We start from the raw sequence: 23,979 nt of genomic DNA on the forward strand, positions 1-23,979 counted from the left end.
CAGTCCGTCCAAGGCTAGCGCAGGCAAGGCAAGCACCTTACCTTTAGCGCCACTGCCCGGCCCCCCAAAGGTGGGTTTCTAACTCTCCACCCCCTTTTTCTGGCAGACAAACGGAGCCGACACCTGGGTGCCGACGGTGTCTATCTGGACGACCTCAGCGACATGGACCCGGAAGTGGCCGCCCTCTACTTTCCCAAAAAGTACTATTTTGCTTTTGGTGATTCTGTTTTGTTGTTTCCCTTGGCTCCATGTTAGTTTTTGTGGGTGCTTCTCCATGACCTATGAGGGGCTCATGCTTGACTATGTCCAGAATAGATTGGGCTCCCTTGTACCTCTCTGTGTGAATCCTGTGGAGTGGGCTCAAGGGTGGATTTCCCAAGCAGACAGACCATGGTACACTCGGCCACCCTCTCCCTCTCTAGCAGAGGTGGGGATGGGGGACCCACCTTCAGTTCTGAATCTATTTGGGGGAGCCTTTGGAGGGGAAGCAGGCAAGTGGAGACCAACCCCAGTTGGCCTTATGCACCCTATCCACCATACTATTGCTGTAGCCCAGGAAGATTCTAAGGGTTGTTCTTTTTTTTTTTTTTTTTTTTTGATTTTTGGGTCATACCAGTGGCGGTGCTCAGGGGTTACTCCTGGCTCTATGCTCAGAAATCACTCCTGGCAGGCTCGGGGGACCATATAGGATGGATGCTGGGATTCGAACCAATGTCCTTCTGCATGCAAGGCTATCTCACCAGCCCCGTTCATTTTTTTTTAATTATTATTATTATTTTGGGGGGGGGCTACACACTAGCTCTGCATTCAGGAATCACTCCTGGCAGGCTCAGGGTATGGCCACGTGCAAGGCAAATGTCCTACCCACTATGCTATCAGTCCAGCTTGGATTCTAAGGTTTATTTTTAGCCCTCCCTTCTTCCCTCCCTTCCTCCCTTCCTTCCTTCCTTCCTCCCTCCCCCCTCCCTCCCTCCCTCCCTCCCTCCCTCCCTCCCTCCCTCCCTCCCTCCCTCCCTTCCTTCCCTCCTTCCTTCCTTCCCTCCCTCCTTCCCTCCTTCCTTCCTCCCTCCCTCCCTCCTTCTCTTCCTTCGTTCTCTTCCTTCCTTCGTTCTCTTCCTTCCTTCGTTCCCTTCCTTCCTTCCTTCCTTCCTTCCTTCCTTCCTTCCTTCCTTCCTTCCTTCCTTCCTTCCTTCCTTCCTTCCTTCCTTCCTTCCTTCCTTCCTTCCTTCCTTCCTTCCTTCCTTCCTTCCTTCCTTCCTTCCTTCCTCTCCCTCCCTCCCTCCCTCCCTCCCTCCCTCCTTCCTTCCTCCCTCCCTCCCTCCCTCCCTCCCTCCCTCCCTCCTCCCTCCCTCCCTCCCTCCCTCCCTCCCTCCCTCCCAGTTCTTTTCTATTCTTTCCTTTCTTCATTTGTGCTTATCATGACTCCACAAAAGACCCCATCACATTGATTTGTATCAAGGGTAACTCATTATACAAACCTGGAGCCTACAGCGAGGAACTTCTTTTCTTTTTCTTTTTTAAAAATTAAATTAAAAGTTAAAAAAGCTATTCATTAGTATCAGGCTATTGAGTATCAGGTATACAAAGTTGGGACATCCGTCCCTCTACCAATGCTTCTTCCCTCCTGCTCACCAGCCTGCCTCTATGGGGGGCACTTTTCTAAGGTGTGTTTCTAAGGTGGACTTGGCCCCACAATAAGGGAAAATCTGGCCTAAAACCCTGTTACCTAGAGGGACTTGACAGTGTCACTGGGTCCTCAGAAGCTCTTTCCCTCTGTCCCTTTTTAGTGGGGATCCTCCGGATGGCAAAACAGGCCAACGACAACGGAGCCAGGTCGGCCAACCAGTCCCCGCAGTCCGTGGGCAGTTCTGGCATGGACAGTGGCGTGGAAAGCACATCCGATGGCCTGCGGGACCTGCCATCAATCGCCATCTCCCTTTGTGGGGGTCTCAGCGACCACCGAGAGATCACCAAAGGTGCGAGCCCCGCGCGCCCTCTGCTGGCCGTCCCCCAGAATGCACGCAGGGGCCCTGGTTCATCTGTCATTTCTTTTGCACACTCCTTGTTGCTGGCTTGCACAGGGGACAGCAGGCCACGGATGGCTGCAGGCACAATCAGGCCATGGGCTCCCCGCTGAGCCTCATCATCTTTCCTTTGCCCCATACCGCCCTGAAGCCAGGAACTACCACTAGGGGTCATGCCAGTACTTTAGCATTCATTGTGTGCGGTGCTGGCTTCCTGGAGCAGGAGGTGGAGGATGCTATGAGGCTCATCTGAGGCCTGCAGTAAATCCGGAGCATCTGCTCTGTGCTTGACCCTTATGTAGAGCTGACCTCAGGTCAAGCATAGTGCTGTCCTTTGTTCTTTGCTGATAATTTCCTGGACACTCTAGCCCCCAGCTGCTCCTGCTTGGTCTGTATTGATTGTAGCGGGGGAATGGGGTGGGGTCATGCACTTCTTCTGACACTCTTGAGGTCCCCAGTTTTTCTTCCATCCCTCTTTGGAATGCCTTCTGAGGCCCCCTTTCCCATCCTGCAATTCCTTCAAGGCCCTGAAAGTTTTCCTTGTCATACATAAAGACTGGGGCTGGCTAGTTGATTTTTGATTATATATTGAAGCATCGTTGCTTAATGGACTGCCCCCCTTCAGGCAGCCCTTCTGGACCGACCCTTTCACTGCCAGCCTCACTGTTCAGATCCTGGCATCACCATTAGCTGATAAGTAGTGTGTAAAAGTGAAGCACGAGGCTGCGTTTTAGAATCTGCTTTCTCTCCTGTCCTTTCTTCCCACTTTCCCAGATGTGTTCCTGGAGCAGGCTGTGTCCTATCAACAGTTTGTGGAGAACCCAGCCCTCATCGATGACCCCAATCTGGTGGTGAAGATTGGGAATAAGTAAGTTTATCTCCATGGTCCTTTTTTCCATAAAGTGATACTGTTTGAGGTTTTGAAATCTGACAGAGTTGAGATGATGGTCTGAGAAATAAACAGTCTTGGTTAAAATTCATTCTCTTGCCAGGACTACTTGTGTGGCTCTTTAGTTGATGTTTTGGGCTGACTTAGAGATTTTAGGAATTTTTTTGCTTCATCTGGAGATGCTTAGGAGTTACTCCTGGCTCTGCACTTAGGAATCAATCCTGTTGGTGCTCAGGGTCCGTATGGGATGTTGGGTATAGAACCCAGGTCACCCATATGCAAGGCACTGTACTATTTCTCTTTCTCCTTAGGAATTGTTTTTTGGGTTCCTTTTTTTATGTTTAGGGATTATAAGGACCCTTGTGGTCCTTTGGGACCAAATGTGGTGCCGGGAATTGAGGCAAACACTGTATTATCTGTATTATCCCTCTGATTTGTGGATTTTGAAGTTCATACATGAGATTCTGTCACTGAATATGTCGAGGCTGTATAGCCTCTCTGTGCTGACAAGGGTAATGGAGTATTTTCGCATCTGCCCCTCAAAAGCTTTGTAGTCTGAGGTCAAGGGTGAGAAAGTACAGGTGCTGCTGTGAGAGGTGGACAGATTTTTCTCCCTGAGAGGAAGTGAGCAGCACGAACTGATGTGGAACATTCTCTTGGAAGTGAGGCGAGAATTGCCTTAGGTTCCTGTGAGCTTGGGATGTCCCTGATTTATCTGCCTCATTTCTACCTCCAGGTGGTGTGGGGCATAGCAAGGAGGGCTGGGGAGTTGGTAATAGTATCGGGGCTCTTTTTTTTTTTTTTTTTTTTTTTGGTTTTTGGGCCACACCCGGTAACGCTCAGGGGTTACTCCTGGCTATGTGCTCAGAAGTTGCTCCTGGCTTGGGGGACCATATGGGACACCGGGGGATCGAACTGCGGTCCGTCCAAGGCTAGCGCAGGCAAGGCAGGCACCTTACCCTTAGCGCCACCGCCCGGCCCCTAGTATCGGGGCTCTTGAAGGACCCATCTGGAGTTCTAGAACTTTCCATAGCCCCTCTCATGACAGGAGACAAATTCTTCCCTACAAACTTGCCTTCCTGATGTCTCTCGGTTGATTCCTCTTAGGTACTACAACTGGACCACAGCAGCACCTCTGCTTCTGGCTATGCAGGCCTTCCAGAAGCCTCTGCCAAAGGTGAGCTTTAACATAAGAGATGAAGGGGCAGCCTGTGTGTGTGTAAGGTTAAACTTCTCTTGCATAGGTGTGCTCTCTGGAACACTCCTCCACATATAACATACACACAGACCTGATGCTTGACTGGGACTGAGGAGATGATGAGGAGGGAGGCAGCATGGGAACTTGTCTCCATTAGGCCAGTTTTTTGGGCTCCTCTAATGATGGAGTCAACTGTTCTGTCAGCTGAGATCCTTGGGTGTCTCTATTGTCCCAGCCTCTGTGCTCCTCTCAACCTCCCTAGACTGTTTGTACATATGTGTATGCCTGTACACGTGTGTGTATGTATGTATGTTGATGTGTATGTGTGTGTACATGTGAGTGTTTTTATATTGAATCTGGGACTTGTGGTCTTATTTATTTTGGTTTTGGGCCAGACCTGGTAACTCTCAGGGATTTCTCCTGGCTATGCCCTCAGACATTGCTCCTGGCTTGGGGGACCACATGAGACACCAGGGCATCGAACCTCGGTCCGTCCTGTCCTAGGCTAGCATGGGCAAGGCAGACGCCTTACCACTTGCGCCACCACTCCGGCCCCCTGTGGCCATATTTTTGGTGGCATTTTGTAAGTTCTCTGCACTAGACTAAGAGTATATTTTCTTGTATGGGTTTTTTTGTTTTTTTTTTTTTTGTTTTTTGGGCCATACCCGGTGATTCTCAGGGGTTACTCCTGGTTATGAGCTCAGAAATTGCTCCTGGCTTGGGGGACCATATGAGATGTCGAGGATCAATCCCAGGTCTGTCCTTGGATCAGCCACATGCAAGGCAAATGCCCTACTGCTGTATATTGCTCTGGCCCCGCGCGTGCGTGTGTGTGTGTGTGTGTGTGTGTGTGTGTGTGTGTGTGTGTGTATGTGTGTGTGTATGTATGTGTCTGTGTGTGTTTATCCCTGCCATGCCCTCATTCCATGCATGACCTTGGACAAATTTCCATGTTGCATGTCTTAGCTCTTAACAAACTGAGATGAAAAGACCAACTGCAATGAGAATAGAATGAAGATTTCAATGTTCTGAAAAAGCTACATGCATACTTCTAATCGTAGATAAGCCTGTCTTTGTGATGGATGTTCTAAGTCTTTTGATAGAGTTAGTAATTTTGGTCTCTGTTTATCTAATTTGGAATCTTTGCTTATAATGTGGAGTCGGCCAGTCTTAACCTTTGTGGCTATTGGGTTTTAAAATGTCTTGTAATTCTCATTCTCAAAGTTTATGAAAATATGCTTCCTTTTCTTCTTCGAGAGTTTTCTTAGCTTCATCTGGGTTTTGTATTGAGAATAGTGAGTGCCATGAGGTTTAGGAACCAAATCAATGTTTCTCTGCTAATTGCTAGAGCAACAGAATGTTTGGTTGCAGGACAAAGAATGACCAGAGTAGCTAAAATTGCAGGGCTTTGTTTACTTCCCTAATAGTCTTCAAGGTGGTTGTTTGATGCTCAATCAGGTGGGCTCAGCTTCTTAGGGACTTCTTGGCTTTGCCATCATAAGATCTGCACATTATTTCTGCTGGTTCCTCATATTCCATTGGCCACAATATGCTACATAATCACAAACCAGTTGTGGCCAGAACAATGGACCTACAGATTATGAATGGTGGTTGGTGGTATAGACAATTCAAGGTTCATCTCCAGTATTCCCAGAGCCCTTCACAGCTTGGTTCTTTTTTTTGGGGGGGGGGGGCACACCTGTTTGATGCTCAGGGGTTACTCCTGGCTAAGCGCTCAGAGATCGCCCCTGGCTTGGGGGGACCATATGGGACGCCGGGGAATCGAATCGAGGTCCTTCCTTGGCTAGTGCTTGCAAGGCAGACACCTTACCTCTAGCGCCACCTCACCGGCCCCACAGCTTGGTTCTTGAAGAAGAGTTTTGAATCTGTTGGCAAGAAAAGAAGGAGGAGACTTAACTGAGGGGGGCATCTGCCAAGTCATTGTGTAGCTTCCTTGCTCAAACCCCAGTACTCACAGGGACGAGGCAGTTAATGACTTTATCCTTGGTTACATTTCTCTGTGAATTTGGATTTACTCTGGATGTTAATTTTTTTTAATGTATCAGCACTGAATTTGTTTTGCCTACCATAACTTTTATTTTATATTATTTTATTTTTTGGGGGGTTGGGACCACACCGGCATTGACCTGGGATATTATAACTTTTTTTTTTTTTTTTTTTTGGTTTTTGGGCCACACCTGATGACGCTTAGGGGTTACTCCTGGCTATGCACTAAGAAATTGCTCCTGGCTTGGGGGACCATATGGAATGCTGGGGGATTGAAACATGGTCCGTTCTAGGCTAGCATGGGCAAGGCAGATGCCTTACTGCTTGAGCCACTGCTCTGGCCCCTAGGGTAGTGTAACTTTTAAATACATTTTATATGTGTATGTAGTACACAGATAATAGGGCTTGTGGCATTGGGAGGAAAATTGGGCTCTACCTGGTGGTGATGCTCAGGGGTTCACCTAGGTTTGGCGCTTGTGGGTTTCTTCTGGCAGTGCTTAGGATCATGTAGCATTGGGGATTGAATAGGGGTCATCTGCATGCAGAGGAGCCTTCATTCTGATACTGTCACTCTTGCCTGGCTTGTGTCTTCATTTGAGACTGTTCTTGGTTAGTTTTTATTTATTCTCGACTGCAATTTTAGAATCAGTTTGTATAGTTCTGAAAATATCTGTTAGATTTTTTTCCTCCTCTTTCAGTTGTATTTTTGTTAGTCTAGATAAATTTGGGAGCAACCAAGTAAGGGTACTTGTGTGGATCATCCTCCTTACACTGTTGTGGATCCATGTTTCTTGTTTCAGGAGGTCGATAGGTTGTTAAATGATAAAAGGTAGCACCTTTCAGGCTAAATATGAGGTTTGTTTGCATCTGCTTACATGCACCAATTTGGTTAGAGAATTAGGTCTTTTTTCATTTCCAGCTGAGAGGTCAGCTGTGATGTAGCTAAAGAGTCAAGAAAGGGAAAACAGAAAATACCATGGTACTGACATTAGTAAGGGAAAGGCCTTCTTTGGAAACACTTTAAAATGTATTGATAGGTATTTGCTGTATATTCATTCATTTGAGGTGAGACTGTGGAATTTTCTTTCTTTCTTTTCTTTTTTTTTTGTTTTTGGGTCACACCCGGCAGTGTGGCTCTATGCTCAGAAATCGCCCCTGGCAGGCACGGGGGACCATTTGGAATGCCGGGATTCGAACCCCCGTCCTTCTGCATGCAAGGCAAATGCCTTACCTCCATGCTATCTCTTCGGCCCCGGAATTTTCTTTCTAATATTTGTGATCTTAAATCAGATATATCAAGTAAGGTCCGGTTTGTCAGCATTTGGAAATTTACTAAAAAGATAATGTGCATTTTCTCCTTGGTTTAAGAGTAGTTTTCCATGTTAATTATTTTGCTTTTTTTATTTTATAGTCATCATATTGAGAATAACAATACCTTAACCAGCAAGCCATTTTAATTTGAAAACTTCAGGTCTTACTAATCACTAATGATTCTCCATGCTTTTTTTCTTTCTTTTGTTGTTGTTGTTGTGTTGTTTTTATTTGGCATTTGTTTATTCCTTTGACACCTTCTTAAGTCTTCATGCTTAAGTTATCTTCATGTCATTTTGGACGCCATTAGGTTTTGCTTCTCGAAAATTTTTAGTTCACAAATAGTATGTTGTGCTTTCCCGCTGCTTTTTAAATTTTTTTTTTTAATTTTTTGCCTCTCATCTGTCTGTGTGCTTCTTTCAGTTTTGAATGTGCTAAGTTGACCTTTTTTTTGGTTCCATTATTTATGTTACCATCCATTTAAAACAGGCTACTGTGGAATCTATCATGAGGGATAAGATGCCCAAAAAGGGAGGAAGATGGTGGTTCTCATGGAGGGGAAGAAACAGCACAATCAAAGAGGTAAGTCTGAAAACTCACATGACCTCCGCAGTGAGGGAAGTGCCACACATTTGGTACATTTGGGGTTTATACAAAGGAGCTTGTTTTCCTGCTCTTCACATCAGGAAATGCAGTGTGAGCCATTGTCCTGAGTGTTTGGAAGCCAGCTCTGTGCTCAGTAGAGGAGAGAGTAGAGGAGGCTGCTCAGAACAGGGGCCCCTTAGAGGTTTGGGAAGGGGGTTGCTTCCTGGCTTTGACCTTTCAGTATGTCGAGCGCAATCAGATCATGCCCCTTCTGGAACATTCTTCATTTTTTCCACTCACCCCACCCAAAGCCTGATAGATAATCATTAATGATTAATTTTTAAAGTGATTAATGTTGTTGTTTGCTTGTGAGGTCACAGAGAACAGGGTTGCCAGGTTCAAACCACAGTGCTCCCTGGATCATGCTTGGCCCTGTGGAACATGGGAGATTTGAACTCATTATATGTGCTTTGCAGGGTTGCAAGGCAGACAGACGCTCTGAGCCGAACTGGCCATGCACTATTCCTCTGGGTGTTGTTATTAGTAGGAGGTGTTGATGGGGTTGTTGTTGGTTTAGGGCCCATACCCGGCAGTGGTTGGGGGCTGCTCCCAACTCTCTGCATGGATTGCCTCAATGTCACTTAGTACCATGTTATTCTGGGGATAGAACTGCGGTTGGCCACATACAAGGCAGTTCCTTACTCACTGTACTGTTTCTCAAGCTGTATTATGATTATTTAATGGAGTAAAACAGTTTTATTTAAGAAATAGAAATGAGAGGGTGCAGGTGAGAGAGAGAGAGATTCAAGACACTAGACACAATGGGTGAGAGAATAAAGAGGGAAATTTTTTTTAAGTTAAGTATTTCCTTACTGTTCATGAAGACAGTTTCAATGAGGTACGCATAGAGTAGCAAGCTCATTCTCAGCAATTCTATCACTATGATAAGATTAAATACATGTAAATACACAAGACTTTGCTTGCCATTCCTGGAAAGGCCAATAGGTATATATTTGTATCCCCTCCAGGTCTTGGCCCACCTCCTAATCTAGTTCTCAAAGTATTTTCTTGGCATGACTTTCCAGCTACTGTGGCCCCTTGGCTTTCTTCATTGGGCTGTTCTTACTCTAGCTCCGACCCATTAAGGGGTGCTAAGGATAGTGGCTGAGCTGTCTCTTAACTTTGACCCCACCCCTGTCCTCTTGGTCCTGCCCTTTTGTTTTGAACCAGGCATGCTTTTGGGCTGCAGGCTCCTGTGTCAGAGAGTTGGTCAGTAAGTTCGTCAGGAAGGAAGGAAGGTAGGAAGGTAGTTAGGTATGTATGCATGCATGCATGCATGTATGTATGTAGATATGTGTGTAGATAGGTATGTATGTATTTAGGCAAGCATATAGGTAAATAGAGAGGTATTTATGCTGGTAGGTATGTATGTTAGTTTAGTAAGTAAGTAAGTAGGAAAGTAGACAGGTTTGTTGGAGGGTAGGTAGATAGGCTGCTCCTCCTGGTTACTTCCACTCATTTTACTCTCAGGAGGAACCCTGGGTCTTCCTGTGAGTTCTGCCTTTCTTGGCTTGGATCAGTTGCTGTGCTTGTCCATGGGATAGACACGTCCTTTTCCCCACTACTCATTGTTTGGGTATAGTCTTTACTGCCTCCTTTTCTTCCCTCTCTGCACCGCCCTGCATGGGTCTGTTTAGATTAGAATATCAGCTCAATTTGACGACTCCCTGCTTCACCCTTTTAGGGGGCTTCCAGGGCCCTGAGAGTGAAGACCAGCATCTTTAGCGTGGTCTCTAGGACTTGGTGTGCATCTCCCTCCCTCCACCTTATTAACTGGTATCTCACATGGCCCTTTTTTGGCAGGTGAGTCTATTTAGCTGCTGTTCACTGCTCTCATGGCCTTGCCTATGAGCTTTTCTTTTCTAGACATTGTAATTCTCAGTTCCCTGCAGATCCCAAATGGTCTTTGAGTTCTTTCATGTTTTTTCAGGTGCCCTTGTTCGACCCAGTTGGGTGGAGGGTTGAGAGGGTGTTTCAGTCAGATTTATTCCTTCCTGGTGATCATATGAAAAAAACCCAGGGAAAAAAGTTAAGTTGGTTATTTTAAGAGGGAAAGAACCTCCTCCCACAAACCAGACTGTCAATTCAGTGCCAAGACCTGACCATGCAATGCCTGGGCTTTGTAATTTGTAGAGGAGACATTGTGGTACTGGGGATGCAAGCCCAGTGCGAATATAAAACAAGGCACATATCAGTCCCTGGATTAGCTCCACAGCTCCCCCACACCTGAGTTTTACTCAGTGTCCTAGTATCTCCAAAGGGTATAAACAAGTTAGAGCAAACATAGATGCTTGACTTTAGAAGACTTAAGTCCTATCATTTCCCCTATAAGAGAATAGATGTTTAGGAAGTTAAGGCATAAGACCTTGAGGATACTCAAGTCAAGTATCCAGGTTCTACCAGTTGGAACTGGGTGGCGGATAGCAGCATGAACTAAGGAAGAGTCAGGGAGTGAAAATTTTCCTACAAAAACTGAAATCAGATACATATTTCTGAGCTCCTTAGAAACACAGTGGCTAACTCACTTGTTTCATTGCCACATCAGGTCGATTACTTGTGTGCTTATAAGAAGCCAAGGAACATTGGAAAAAGTGTTAGTGTCACATGCTCATCATGTGTGAGGTGGTCCCTGCCAGATGATGGGTCTCCATGGCTCATTTTCTTTAGGAGCCACACATGTACTGTGGTGGGGTCTTTGGCCGAGCTCACTGATGACCACACAAAATGGAACTTTGTGGAAATGCTTTAAGTGCTGTCTGGTCCTCCTGGTGATGTATGATGAGGGCTGGGGCTACTTGGGGGCCCCTACCCATCTCATCACCAGCTCTGTCCAGTCTGTTTCTGAAAATTCAGAAGGACCAAGGCAGTGCAAGTCATGCCCCCACTTCACAGGCAAGGACACAGGTTGGAGAGTGAGTGTGTGTGTGTGTGTGTGTGTGTGTGTGTGTGTGTGATTTGTCCTGGACACAGGTTGGAGTGTGTGTGTGTGTGTGTGTGTGTGTGTGTGTCTGATTTGTCCTGGGTTCTTGGGCTCTGAGTCTCTTAGAATTGCAAGGCTCTCTCTATACATCAAAGGAGCAAAGTTTTTTATTATGAATGTGCGGTATTGAAAAGAGAAGACATCCACATTTTTTATCCCCAAGCAAAATATGGTATGAAAATATTTTCAAGCATTTCTATCAGCAATTAAAAAAATATTTGAAAGCCCTCGGGTATTCAGGCAGTACTGATAAAGCATTTGCATAAGCTACACTGATGATGGAATTTGGTTTGCTGCCACAAACACTTAAGGAAAAACAGATTCATTTCTTTCAAATTTGTGACTCAGCTTCATGTGTGTGTCTGAGCAAAGGGTGGTGAGGACCTGCCTTCCCTGGTCAGGAGAGAGGGCCTCTTACTCTGGGCCTCAGAACCCCTTCCTCGGACAACCTTTCTCTTTGGTCTTCTGGTGACACCCTCACCTCTTCTTTTCCAGGAGAGTAAACCCGAGCAGGGCCTGGCCGGGACAAGTAGAAGTAACGGGGAACAGCTCACGCAGCTTGGCTTGGCGACCAGGTACAGTGCATGCATCATCTCGGGGGGGGGGGGGGGTATGTGGCCTGCTGCGGGGTGCCCCACATAGCACAGGCCTTGTACCCAGGGGACCCAGGTGTCAGATATGCTCTGGTGTTGACTCTTGGGCCTGAAGCTATGGGCTTCAATTGGGGTCCATTCAGCCCACAGAGGCAATAGCTGCTTGGTTTACCTTATATGCTACATGAACACAGGCTTATGTGAAGGTGATGGGGCTGGAGTGTGTCTCCTGGCTCCTGAGGCAGCCCCCACATAGGGAAGCAGTGGTGGTGGTAGTGATGGTGATAGCCTCATGCACTATTCAGAGGTTTCAACTGACAGCGCTGGAGGGTCCCCATCAGCTTTCCTCCACAGCCTAAGTGTGTGGTGGCTCTGATAAGTGCATGCCATTCAACTCCAGGGCATTTGCATAAGGTGGAGCTTGCCTCATAGTGCTGTTCTTACAAATCATTCTTGCAGTTGTTGTAATAATGATTGATAATGATAACAACATTATAATAATAATAGTAATAAATAGTATTGATGTTCATGCTGTTGGTTGGTGAAAAGTATGTATATCAGTGTCCGTTTGCTTCACAAACTCAGCAGTGATGGGACAGAACTTTGCCTTCTGAAGGAACTTGCCTTTTTCTGTAGTTTGACTACTTACTGGAATTTCAGTCAACACTCTTCCCAAGTATTCACATTATTATGACATAAGAGAAACTAGGTTTAAATACTACCAATGAATACTTGTAGTGCTTTTTCTCCAGGTTGACATTTCTGTATGGGGGTTGAAGGTTTCTGTTTTAAAGAAACACCCACTAATCTGGTTGTCACTACTACACTTTGACACTAACTGTGTCACTGAATGTACTAATGTCTCACTAATGCAGCACCTTTTATACACCATCGCACCTCCATCCTGGTGCCATTTTTTCTTAGAAGACAGAGGTGCTAACACTTTCACCGTTAAATCATAGCTTTGGAGGTCAGGCCAACCAGCAACTCACAGCAAAGCTTTCTTTTTTTTTTTTGAAAAGAAGTGCATCATTGGACTTGTATTTCAGCCGCTGAAATTTTTTTCTAGTGTAAGCATGTCTTCATGAAACATGCATTTATGTTTCAGGCTTTTAGATTCCTGGTCGCAGCTCTGTATCTTAAGGTCTTTTTTTGTTTCTAGAAACAGAAACCCTTGTAGAGGGTAGGTGGGCTACTGCTGTGAGTGTGTGTGTGTGTGTGTGTGCGTGCATGCGTGTGTGTGTGTGTGTGTGTGTGTGTGTGTGTGTTTAAGTCTCTGTGGGAAGAGCATGGAAGTGGGGAGGAGTGCCCTTGAGGATGGAACTGCCATTCTGAATGGCTTGGACAGCTGGGATGATGTTGGGGACACCATTTCTACATCTTCTGGGTGGTGTTACCACACAGCCATATGTCACCCAAACCCTGCTGACCTCTGTGAGAGGAAGCTGGGTGGATAATTTGTGGTTCCTTTGTCTTCTACATGCTCAGTTTCTGACCATGCTGTGGGTGCAGGGTACTGTGCACACCCTCCCCACTGGAGTTCTGGCTTTGAAGTGTGCTTGGAAGGGAGAGGCCAGCATGCTTGTCAGAATCCGAGAATCTCTCTGGAGAAAAGAGCAGAGGTGGCCAGAGAGAGCCCATGGTGTCTCAATCGCTGGTTGTTGATGCCTCATGATAAGCTTCAAAGAGCAGGTGTAAGGACCTGGATTGGGAATCCAGGAAGCTCAGGGGAGTTTGAACAGGGGGCAGGAACAGAGCTGCCACCTGTCTTATTTCATCTGCACTCCAGCTCTCCTGAGATTCTTTCTTGAAAACCCTGCTGCATTCCAGTAGTAATTTCTGCACATCTGTGAGAGTGGGGACTCTGTGTAACCTTTGAGAGTCCATTGGCTGCATCATCTCTTCCTTCCATAGGGGAATGAGAAGGACTACAGTCTGTAGTCCATTTAACCAACCCTCACTGCAGCTGTCTTTGGGAGAAAGAAGGTCAGCCCTGAGCCATGGGCATTTCTGTTACCCTTTGTTTGCATGGAACCAGTTGGAGGATATTCTGACCCATTGTGGCTGGGCAGGTTCAGATGCTTCAAATGACCTGAGACAGACCACCTGCTGAATCCTGCTGCTACCTGCCAGTGCTGTCTCTGTGGGAGATGAGATGGCTTGTTAAGGCCAGCATGGGGACAGAACTCAGAGCAGACACTGAGCAGGGGATGGGTTACAAATACTCTGGCATTCCTACTTGTATTATTCTGCTGTCTAGAAAACAGGACCATAGGGTTGGCCTGGAAGACAATTCTTACCTTCCGGGACACTGCCATTGAGTGCAGGGTAAGCTAGAGCCATCTCAGACTTACTTACCTTGGTGCACTCCATTTGTGATGTACACTATAGAGGCCCTTTCCCCATTCACAGCTGTGTGTGTGACTGGCCCGTGGCTGCCTCTGCATTAGTCATGCTTCCATGCTTTCTTATTTGACCTGGAAAACAAAAGTCAAAGACTTGACCTTAGAAATAAGGAAGCGAGATGCTGAAAGCTTTTAATGAAGTGAGATTGTGAAAATGGTTTTGAAAATCTTTTTTTTATAGAAATGCAAATCTTTCCATGTTTGCTGGCGTCTTAAGACTGTGGGTCTCCTAATGAGAGTTGCGCTGTTGCCTGGAGAAGAAAAAAAAAGGTGTCGGAGTGCTTTCCTAATTGACACACTTGATTGACAGAACAGTCCCGCAGGCTCATAATTGAGCAAACAGCTTGTCACCACACAAATCATTAAAACACCATTTGAAACGTGTACACTGTGACTGGCGCTAACTTCCATGTTGTTCGCAGCTATGCGTCACAGCGCAGACTTTCAAATGAGACCAGCCTCTTTGTTTGGTTCCTTTTTGCAGATGCTGGGAAGTGAGCAGTGTTAAATGGGCTTTGTACAAATAGGGTAGGAAGCTCGGCGGGGGTAGGAGATACCCCACAGGGGACAGTGGAGGACTTCTGAGCTGGAACAACTCCCATTTTCGTTTTGCCTCCGTGCTTAGCTTTCTGGCCTCCCTCAAACATGAAATACTGCAGAGATACGCATGTGTGTGTGTGTGTGTGTGTGTGTGTGTGTGTGTGTGTGTATTTTCACATGCATGTTTGCAATGCTGAAAGCAGAAGATAGGGGCTGGAGAGAGTTTGACAAGTGGGAGTACATGCTTTGCACACGGAAGGCACTGACACTATGCTTCATTGAGCACTCGTAGGATTGGACTCTGAACAGCAAGCTGGAAGTAACCTCTGAGCAATGTTGGTTGTGGCCTCCGAACCAAAATATCCAATAAAAAAGTAAAACAAAAAAAGGGCAGCAGCAGATGGAAATGGCTATCCCGCCTAGCTTCCACAGCCCACCAGCCAAGCCACACATCAATCTGTTGTCACTCAGACCTTTCCTTTGCATTTGGATCTCGTTTCACTCCACACTGTCTGGTTGGATCATAAACATTCTGGGATTTGTGAAGGGCCCCTAGCCTTGTCTTCCACATTCCCATTTGGGGGCCACTCAGGCTGGAAAGGCTCCAGGCCTTGGCTGACTTGTGAAGAATCAGCACCATGCTTTAGGATCCATGCACCTCACATTGTGGAGGCATGTGCTCCATAGCTGAGTCAATCCTTGGTGCTAGGACATACTTTTGCTGGAGCTTATCCTTTTATGTATGAGCGACTTGGGCTGAGGGAGGAATTCCTGAACTAATAAAACCTACTGGGATTCCTGGCTCCCACTCAGGTCCTTTTCTCTAGTCACATCAACCCCTGCCTATACTTGATATTTTTCTTATAATGTGGATGCAGTCTCTTCTGCATTTTTATACAAAGAGATTTTAAAGAAGTGATTTGTCCACAGGAACAGTCTAAAGTTGTTTCTACTGGATTCAAACCCGAATTTCTCTAGTTCTGTCTGTTGTGCCATCTCCTCCTGACTGCCACTATGTGTGTGGATTCCTGCCCACAACTGGATACATAGCCTGCCCCTGTACAATGCTCCTCCCTCTAGGTCATGGCCCAGAGTCCCGTGTCCTTTTGTTGTAACTGGCAGGAAAAGGCCTGGCGATGCCAGTGTGGATTGATTGAATGAGGTCCTATAAGTCCCTCTCCTGGGACCCAGGAAGTAGGTGCTTAGAGAAAAGCTGCTTGTTCTAGATGAGTCAGGTATCCCCATAATAGGTAGTGGATGGTGGATGGTGTGTCCAGTGCAGCCCTGCCCTTGTTACAGCATTCTCCAGCAGCACTGGGCTGCTGCAGGGGCCCCATATTAGTGCAGAAAGCAGAATGTTGCCTGGGACAGACCTGACCACCTTCTGAGAGCTGGGAAGTGGGGGTTGGAGACAGTGAAGGTAGGAAGATCCAGTGGACTCAAGCGCAGGCACAAAACTTAAGGAGGTTAAAAGAAAAGCAGAATGTCCACAAGGAGAAAGACAAATAGTGAATGGTCTAGCTTATACATGGAGTAGAATGAAACCATCAAGGGAACCAGCATTGCCCAGTGAAAGTAGAAACCTCAGGACAGTGGTGGAGGGTGACGAGACCTTGCAAGCCTAAAAACAATCCCATTAGCATTATTCGAAGCCATGGAACTTCCACAAAAACATATTGGGTGGAAAAGGAAAGCAGCATGCATGTCAACTGCATCTAACTGCGCATAACGGGTTGTGTGAGTGTGAGTTTGGCCTGGAGCCTTTTCTTTCTTACTTGACACTCAGGAAGCATCTTGTAAAAGTGTTTTTTTTTTTTTTTTTTGGTGGGGGGGGGCACACCCGGTAACGCTCAGGGGTTACTCCTGGCTATGCGCTCAGAAGTTGCTCCTGGCTTGGGGGACCATATGGGATGCGGGGGGATTGAACCACGGTCCGTCCAAGGCTGGCGCAGGCAAGGCAGGCACCTTACTTCTAGCGCCACCGCCCAGCCCCGTAAAAGTGTTTTTAAAGTTAACATTCTCCGGAAGCAGAGTTAATACAGCTGGGGTTGGTGATTATGGCATGGTGGGATTTTAATAGAGGGAAACAACAAATTACTGAGATGCTTTATGTGATCTATTTAAAGAAAATGAACCTGCTTCCACCCGCACCTTGCAGCTCCCCAGATAAAGGAACAATCTGAGAGTTAGATTCTTTTAGGCTGGTAGGGTGCAGCCTTGCTCTGGGGGGCTCTTGCCTAGGAGTTCTGGGGAGGGTTGGAGCATCCGACTTGATTTTATGGCACCTTCTTGCAGATTCTGGAGTGTCCTGTTGTTTGGCATTATGTCTTTTTTTGTTTGTTTGTTTCATTTTTGGGAGGGACACATGTGGTGATGTTCAGGGGTTAACTTCTTGCTCTGCACTCAGGAAGTTCTGATAGTCCTTGGGGATCATTTAGGATGTCAAGGATTAAAACTATATTGTTTGCTGGCAAGGCAAGTTCTCTACCTGCTGTACTATTGCTCTGGCTCGGCATTGTGTCTTTGAATATAGAGGCTCTGGGTCTTTGTGCTTGACACCCTGCCTCAAAGGGGCAGAGAAGAGACTGTGAGCATCCTTGGGCAAGGTGGAGTTTGACCTCATTTACCGGGAAAGAGGACCCTTCGGGTTTAATGGGGAATGTTTGATCACTTGGGCACAGGCAATTGAATGAGGACAGGCAGCCCCGAATAAATAATGCAGGAGCTGTGTGAATGGGAGTTCGTGAGTTCATTGATAGATGTAACGGATATGGTAAAGGACCACCCGAGAGACAGCACTCAGGGAGACCCCATCGACTTCATCATTGATTCCAGGCTAATGCATTTTTAATGGCTGCTCAGATGCATTTCCTAATTGGTGATTACATCATCGTGTGTTCCAGAATCAAGCATGAATCATCCTCCAGTGATGAAGAGCATGCAGCTGCCAAGCCATCCAACACAAGCCACCTCTCTCTCTTGTCCAACGTCGGTTACAAAAAGACCCTCCGGCTCACTTCAGAGCAGCTGGTGAGTGTTCTCCCTCACTGTGTTGTGGGCTGTGGAGGCCCCAGGGTGTCTGACTACCTCCAGGTCCTTTCCTCTGTCCCTTTTGTGCACACCTGCCGAGGTTGATGCTTCTCTTCCTGTTTGTCACCTGGAAGCAACCCTGGGACTCCCTATTTATTCTCAAGTGCTGGGAGAAGCAGCCTGGTACAGCTAATTTATCCTGAGGTGCCAATAACTGATGGCCCCAAATCTTTCAGGGTATGACTGTTTTTTAAGGGAGATGTTTGTTAGCTTAAATGCCTCTCCTAAGTTGGGGGCACAGGGAATCAAGATATGGGTAACCAAGTACCCCAAATAACCAGCCAGTTTGGGGTTTTACTTTTTGTTTATTATTTTTGGGTGCTACACTTGGTATGGGGTCTGCATTTATTTCGGTGGGATTTTTCTATTTTTACAAAGCACATGCTCCAGCCCCTTGACTTCTCTCATGAGGCCTATAAGTGGACCCTTCCTCTCTGGATCCTGTTTTCTTGTGAGCAGACTGAGAGCAAAGCTGCTCTTTGGCTCTTGTTCTGAGTGCCAAGTGGTTCCAGACTCAAAAGTGCTTGGCCTTCAATGGGAGAAAGTAATGGAGTGGCCCAGACTCTTGCTTGAGGCCAGAGGTGTTCCTCTGCAGCTGTAAAGTCTCCATATCCCAAGTTAAGCAGCCTGTAGGCATGTATTTGCAAGTCTTGACTGAGATTAAAGTCCCCCAATAGGAAATCTTACTTTCTGCATGTGTGTGTATTTGGGGGAGTCTAGACATGTGCTTATGGGTACAGACCTTTATTTCTGATAGTGGATCAGTGATTGTGGCCTGTTTTTAAACTATCATTTTTGGTTTGGTTTTGGTTTTTGGAGCCACTCCTGGCTCTGCTCAGAGATCACTCCTGGTGGGACTTGGGGAACCATATGCTTTTTGAACCCAGCTTGACCATGCACAATGTAAACTATTTTTTCCAGCTTGCCTACCATTTTTGAACCCCAGTAATAAACTCCACAACTTTACCCTGGTTTATGAAATGCCTTGCAGAGCTGGGTGAACTGCTGAACAGGCAGGCCTAAGAACTTTTCCCACCTAGGAATGATTCCCTCTGATAGAGCAAATGAAAAAGAATTCATTGTATTGGACCTAGAGCCACAGATGGTATTAAAGACATGCCAGGTGAAGTCCAAAAACAACAAAAATCCTCATTTATGGGATTGGAAAGACAGTGAGTAAAGTACTTGTTTTATATATGGCTGGTCCCAGCTCAATCCCGGGCACCAGATATGTCTGGGTATAATCCTTGAGTACAGATCCAGGAATAAGCTGTTAGCTCTATTGGGCATGGCCCAAGATTTAGAATCCTCACTGTCACCTTCCCCCAAATCCTCTTCCATCAGCAATGGGCAGCTGATCCTTCCTCCAGGAGACATGTATGTTGTCTTTTCCAGAAAAGCTTGAAGCTGAAGAATGGCCCCAACTCTGTGATTTTCAGTGTCACCACGCAGTACCAGGGCACATGTCGCTGTGAGGGCACCATTTATCTGTGGGACTGGGATGATAAAGTCGTCATTTCAGACATCGATGGCACCATTACCAGGTAGGCCAGCTGCATCATCACCACCATGGGGTACCTCAGCCTATTCTGCCCGCAGGCCCATCATGTGTGGGGGAATCTGCCCTGTGAATGCCACATCTACCACTGTAGGGCTCAGTACCTGCCTCTGTGGTTGGTGCAGGTATTTAAGGACAGCACCTTTCTGTAGGGCCTTCTGCTTAGACTTAGAGCCAGGAATGGCACCTGATTCCATCCAGCTGCCTTTTGGCATGCTAACATCTTCCTCTTGGAGCATTTTAATTTCATTATTTTACTTGGGGACTTTTTATCTAGAAAGTAAATTAGGGGTTTTGTTTGCATATACTTTTTTGGGGGGATGGCATTTGTGGTGCCATGAATTGCTGTGAGAAGACATATCTTTTGCTCTGCCTTTTTCTCATCCCTGCTTTTCTTCAGATCAGATACTCTTGGCCACATTTTACCAACCCTCGGGAAGGATTGGACCCACCAGGGCATTGCCAAACTGTACCATAAAGTAAGCCAGTAAGTACGAAGGGCCTGGACCCTACTCCTGGAATGTAACCGATGGGTGCATGGACTGCTACAGAATTTTCACCCAGTGTATGCACTGGACTTTGGTGGGCAATCTTAAGTGCATGGTGAATCTTGCCAACTTTGTTTGTTTAGGGGCTATACCTGATGGTGCTCAGGTGTTATTTATTCCTGGCTTTGCTCTCTAAGGGATCACCCCTGGTGATCCCCCATATGGTATGCCGAGTATCAAATCTGGGTCAGCTGCATGCAAGGCAAAGTTTCTACCTACTATACTATCCCTCCAGCCTCAAATTGTACCAACTCTTAATTCGAATGAATTTGAATTCAGCACCATAAGACAGGAGAGAAATATTTGTGAATTGAAAATCAATGAAGGTGGCCTGGGCCAGAAAGATGGCTCAGCATTTCAGTGCCAGGCCTGGTGATCCTAGGGGCTAAATATGGTGCTTGAAGGGTTTTGTGTGTGTGTGTGGGGGGGGGAGGGGCGGCACTAGGCTACAACATCTGGCAGTACCCTCAGAATGAGGGACATGCAGTTCTGGGACTCCAGCTCAGGGCTTCACACCTGCCAGGCATGTGCTCTGCCACTTGGAGCCTCATCCACAGCCCCTAGGAAGGTGGGTCTTAAACAACTGTCTTGTCAGGTATGTATGCTGCTTTAAAATTTTACTCTGAAAAGGAAGTGCTAGTTCCCATTCTGCTTTTAGGTGAACAAAGTAAACTCAGCATTAAAGTGCTTTGTCCCATTTCCCAGGGCTACTAATGGGCAGCCATACCCTTATGGGCCTGGCCCTTGAGTGCGGATGTTCCTCCCTTTCTTTTTTGGATAGTTCCCTTCTCCTGTGACTCAGTCTTACTCTACAGTAGTGACACCCCCTTCTCTCCACCATGACCCACCTCAGGACAGATGCCAGGGAAAGAGTGATCTTCTGCCCCGGGAATGGCAGGATGGAAGCTCAGCTCTGGGCTCCAAAGCTCACACATGCAGGTACAGAGACAAAGTGTGGAGTGGGAGTCCCAACCATTTCCAGCCTCCAGGCCACTCCATGTTTTCTCTACAGGGAATCTTTTGCATGTATAAATATCTGGTGTGCCTGGTCTCCTGACAGGGACTGAGATGATGCTGGAGGGGACAGTGCCTTCTCGGACCTTGAGCCATTTGGAATGGAGTTGTCTGGGACAAAACCTTCTGGTCTAATCAGTTAGGATGAGAATTTCTGACTGATTTTCCATACATATAACTCATTGGTTAGACTTAATTTTTCTAGACTAATATGTTTTATTGGGGGTGAGGTGAGTGGAAGGGTTGCTTCTAGCAATGCCCAGGGGCGATTTTGGCAGTCTCAGGCTACTGGCTCCTGTACTCAGTGATCACTCCTAGTGGGGCATGTGTAAGGCAAATGCCCTACCCACAGTACATTCTTTCTGGATCCATTTTGCTTTTCATTTTTTAAATAGGGACCGCACCTAGTGGTATAGGGTTTTAATGGGAGCATACTGCTTGGGCATGGTGCTGCTCAGGATCACCAGGGCTCTACCGGAAGTGCTTGGGTGGGGTGGGGGCTTTTCCACATGCACTTGCTCTCTCACATGAACTATCTCCCTGGCCTGATTCTTTTAAAAATACAGAGAGACAGAGACTGGAAAGATCTCCAAATACAAGGTCTCTCATTTCTTAGGTTCTCCCACCTGGTTCATCCCTGCACAAGAAGTGGAAGAAGCACTATGAACACTTTTGCTTGCTGGTGTTTTTTGTTTTGTTTTGTCTTTGGGATTGGGCAACACCCAACGATGCTCAGGGGTAACTTTTGGCTTCCCAGTTAGGAATCACTCCTGGTGGACTCAGGGTACCATATGGGATTCTGAGGATCGAACCCTGGTCAGCTGTTGCAAGGGAAGCACCATATTCACTGTACTATTGCCCCAGCCCCATGTCTTGCTATTTTTAATAGACTCAACTCACAGTCTCTCCCATCCCCTGCCCAACATGTGGTCACATAGTAATCTATCCTTCCCTTTCACTCCATGCAAGGCTGACCTCATTGTCTCTCAAGGCTGCACAGAAACCCTGATCTGTGGTTTCTGTTGTGTCCAGCATTTCCAGCAGGGGTATCCTGAGTATTTGCAGGTGATACTTATTCTGAAGGCTCATGTAGGCAAGGACGGTTGTCATGTGGAGTCACGGGAGAATCATTGCTGAGTGAGAGGACCTACTTTGAACATTTGCTCCACATTGCCTAATTGCCCACTGCACTGACTCAGGGCTAACTGCTCTTATGAGGCGTTGGGGGTGCAGACCTTCTGCTGCTCAACCTCGCCAAGGCTGTATCTCATTCAGGAGAAGAATATTCTCCCAAGAGCCCTCAGCTTGCTTGCCTCTGAACATTCAGTATAGTTTTGGCTGAAAGAGGTCCTCATGAGTCAGGAGACTTAGCTGTTCACAGTCTGATTTGTTTCTTGGCTTTTGAAACATGGATCTATTCTTGCCCTTGCATTAACATCAGAATTAAAAAAGGCATAGCAGCAATGATTACATATGTGTGTATTTTTTTTAAATCTCAATTTCTGTATGTCCTTGGATTTTCCCAGAAAAGATCTCTTAAAACAGAAAGTGGTGTATCTCACCTACAATGGCTGATCATTGTCCTTAGATTAATCAGTCTTACCCAAGTGCAGTAAGTGAGTTTGGGGATGTACTTCTTGTTTATTTAGCTAAAGAAGGTAGATTTGGGTTGTACTGAATGCTTTTCCCTCTGAGAATGAGGTACTTAGGACAGGTAAATTTGGGAAGCCCTGAAGTAGAGAAGCAAGGGAATTCTGTTGGTGTGAACCCAAGATGAGGATCTGGTATTTTTTTCTTTATCTTTTATCTTTATTGGACCACACTCAAAGATGCTCAAGGATCACTCCTGGGAGGCTCAGGAGACCTTATGTGGTGCTGGGGATCAAACCTAGATTGGCTGTGTGCAAGGCAAATGACTTCTGAGCTGTAGTATCACTCTGGCCCACTTCTGGAATTCTCATTTGTGCTGAGGGGAAGGAGCTTGACATTTGTGTGTTCCTTGAGTTGGGTGTGTGTGTCCTTTGGCCCCCAGACAATTAGGCCAGTGATATCTGGGTCTCCTGGAACCAGCATGACTTTTGACTTCAGGGTTTCCTACTGAGCACTCTTGGAGCTGCGTGCAACCTTCCCAATATGTATGTCTCCCCCTTCTTCTGCTCATTTCCAACCTCTCCCAGCCCTTTTGCTCTAATGCATCTGTGTTCCCCATTCATGCCTTCCCTCCGAGATTTCCTCTGGTGGCCTTGGTTTAGAATGCCTTCACCTCTGATTTTTGCCTTTGCTGCCTGGCCTGTTGCTAAAGTCCTCACATAGCTTCTCCAGGCAGGTATCAGTGACCCCTGATTGACTTCTGATACTCAGAGATCTGCCTGGAACTGGACGTGGCATGAGGGTATTCACAGATGGTGAACAGTTGGCAGTGTCATGACCCCCACTTTTCTGCCTCTGGTTTCCTCCTAGTGAGATGCACAGCCCTCTGGGAGATTGGAGGGGTCCAGAACTGATAGGTATTGTGACTCATGTATCTCCTGAGCCCTAGTCTTTTGTCCAAGTCCTTCCCCCATACTTTCTAGAGTTGTGTCTGGTATGCCGTAGCCTCAGGATGAGGTTGGTGGGTACCCTTTTAATTTGGACGAACTATTACTGACTGGGCACTCCTGGAATTGGGCTCCACCTAAATGTTATATTCTATTTATCCCATGGAAAATCCAGAACCCAGACTTAGTTGCCTGGAAACAATAGAAATTGAGGACACTTCTATTTGTTTTCTTCCCAGATGTAATGACTTGTATGAATACAAGTTGGTTGGCCTACTTCCCTCTAAGGTACATCGTTGCCTTGCTCCCAGAGAGGGTATAAAAACTTGCTTGGTTATTGATTTGAAAAAGCTTCCATAAAATATATTGATCAAAAAAGAACTGTGGTAAACATGGAGGCTATTTCCAGCTCTGTGGATGGCTTTGTCCATGCTCACTCAGCATTTCTGGAACAGCAGACTTCCTTCCTACATGACAGCTATCCATTCCCCAAAGACCCTTCATCCCCACAACTACCTGGGGTTTTCCCAATTATGAAAGGAGGAAATGACAGGCTTGGGAATATATTGCAGGGTTCAGGGGCTTTGCATGTGCAGGAGACTTGAGTTTGAAGCCTGACATGACTTGACTTCTCTGAGCA

General features: G+C 46.5%; 1 protein-coding gene across 1 annotated transcript in view; it reads left to right on the forward strand.

The window, feature by feature from the left end:
- LPIN1 (lipin 1) overlaps window positions 1-23,979 on the forward strand; it is a 159,268-nt gene that overhangs the window by 119,956 nt on the left and 15,333 nt on the right. Inside the window, 10 exon segments of the mRNA XM_049784553.1 lie at window positions 107-200; window positions 1,788-1,799; window positions 1,801-1,976; window positions 2,799-2,892; window positions 4,021-4,090; window positions 7,919-8,011; window positions 11,550-11,629; window positions 17,496-17,622; window positions 19,078-19,226; window positions 19,641-19,727. Of these exon segments, the coding sequence (XP_049640510.1) occupies window positions 107-200; window positions 1,788-1,799; window positions 1,801-1,976; window positions 2,799-2,892; window positions 4,021-4,090; window positions 7,919-8,011; window positions 11,550-11,629; window positions 17,496-17,622; window positions 19,078-19,226; window positions 19,641-19,727 (982 nt within the window).

The sequence above is a fragment of the Suncus etruscus genome, chromosome 12 (genome assembly GCF_024139225.1).
Source record: "Suncus etruscus isolate mSunEtr1 chromosome 12, mSunEtr1.pri.cur, whole genome shotgun sequence".
NCBI lineage: Eukaryota > Metazoa > Chordata > Mammalia > Eulipotyphla > Soricidae > Suncus > Suncus etruscus.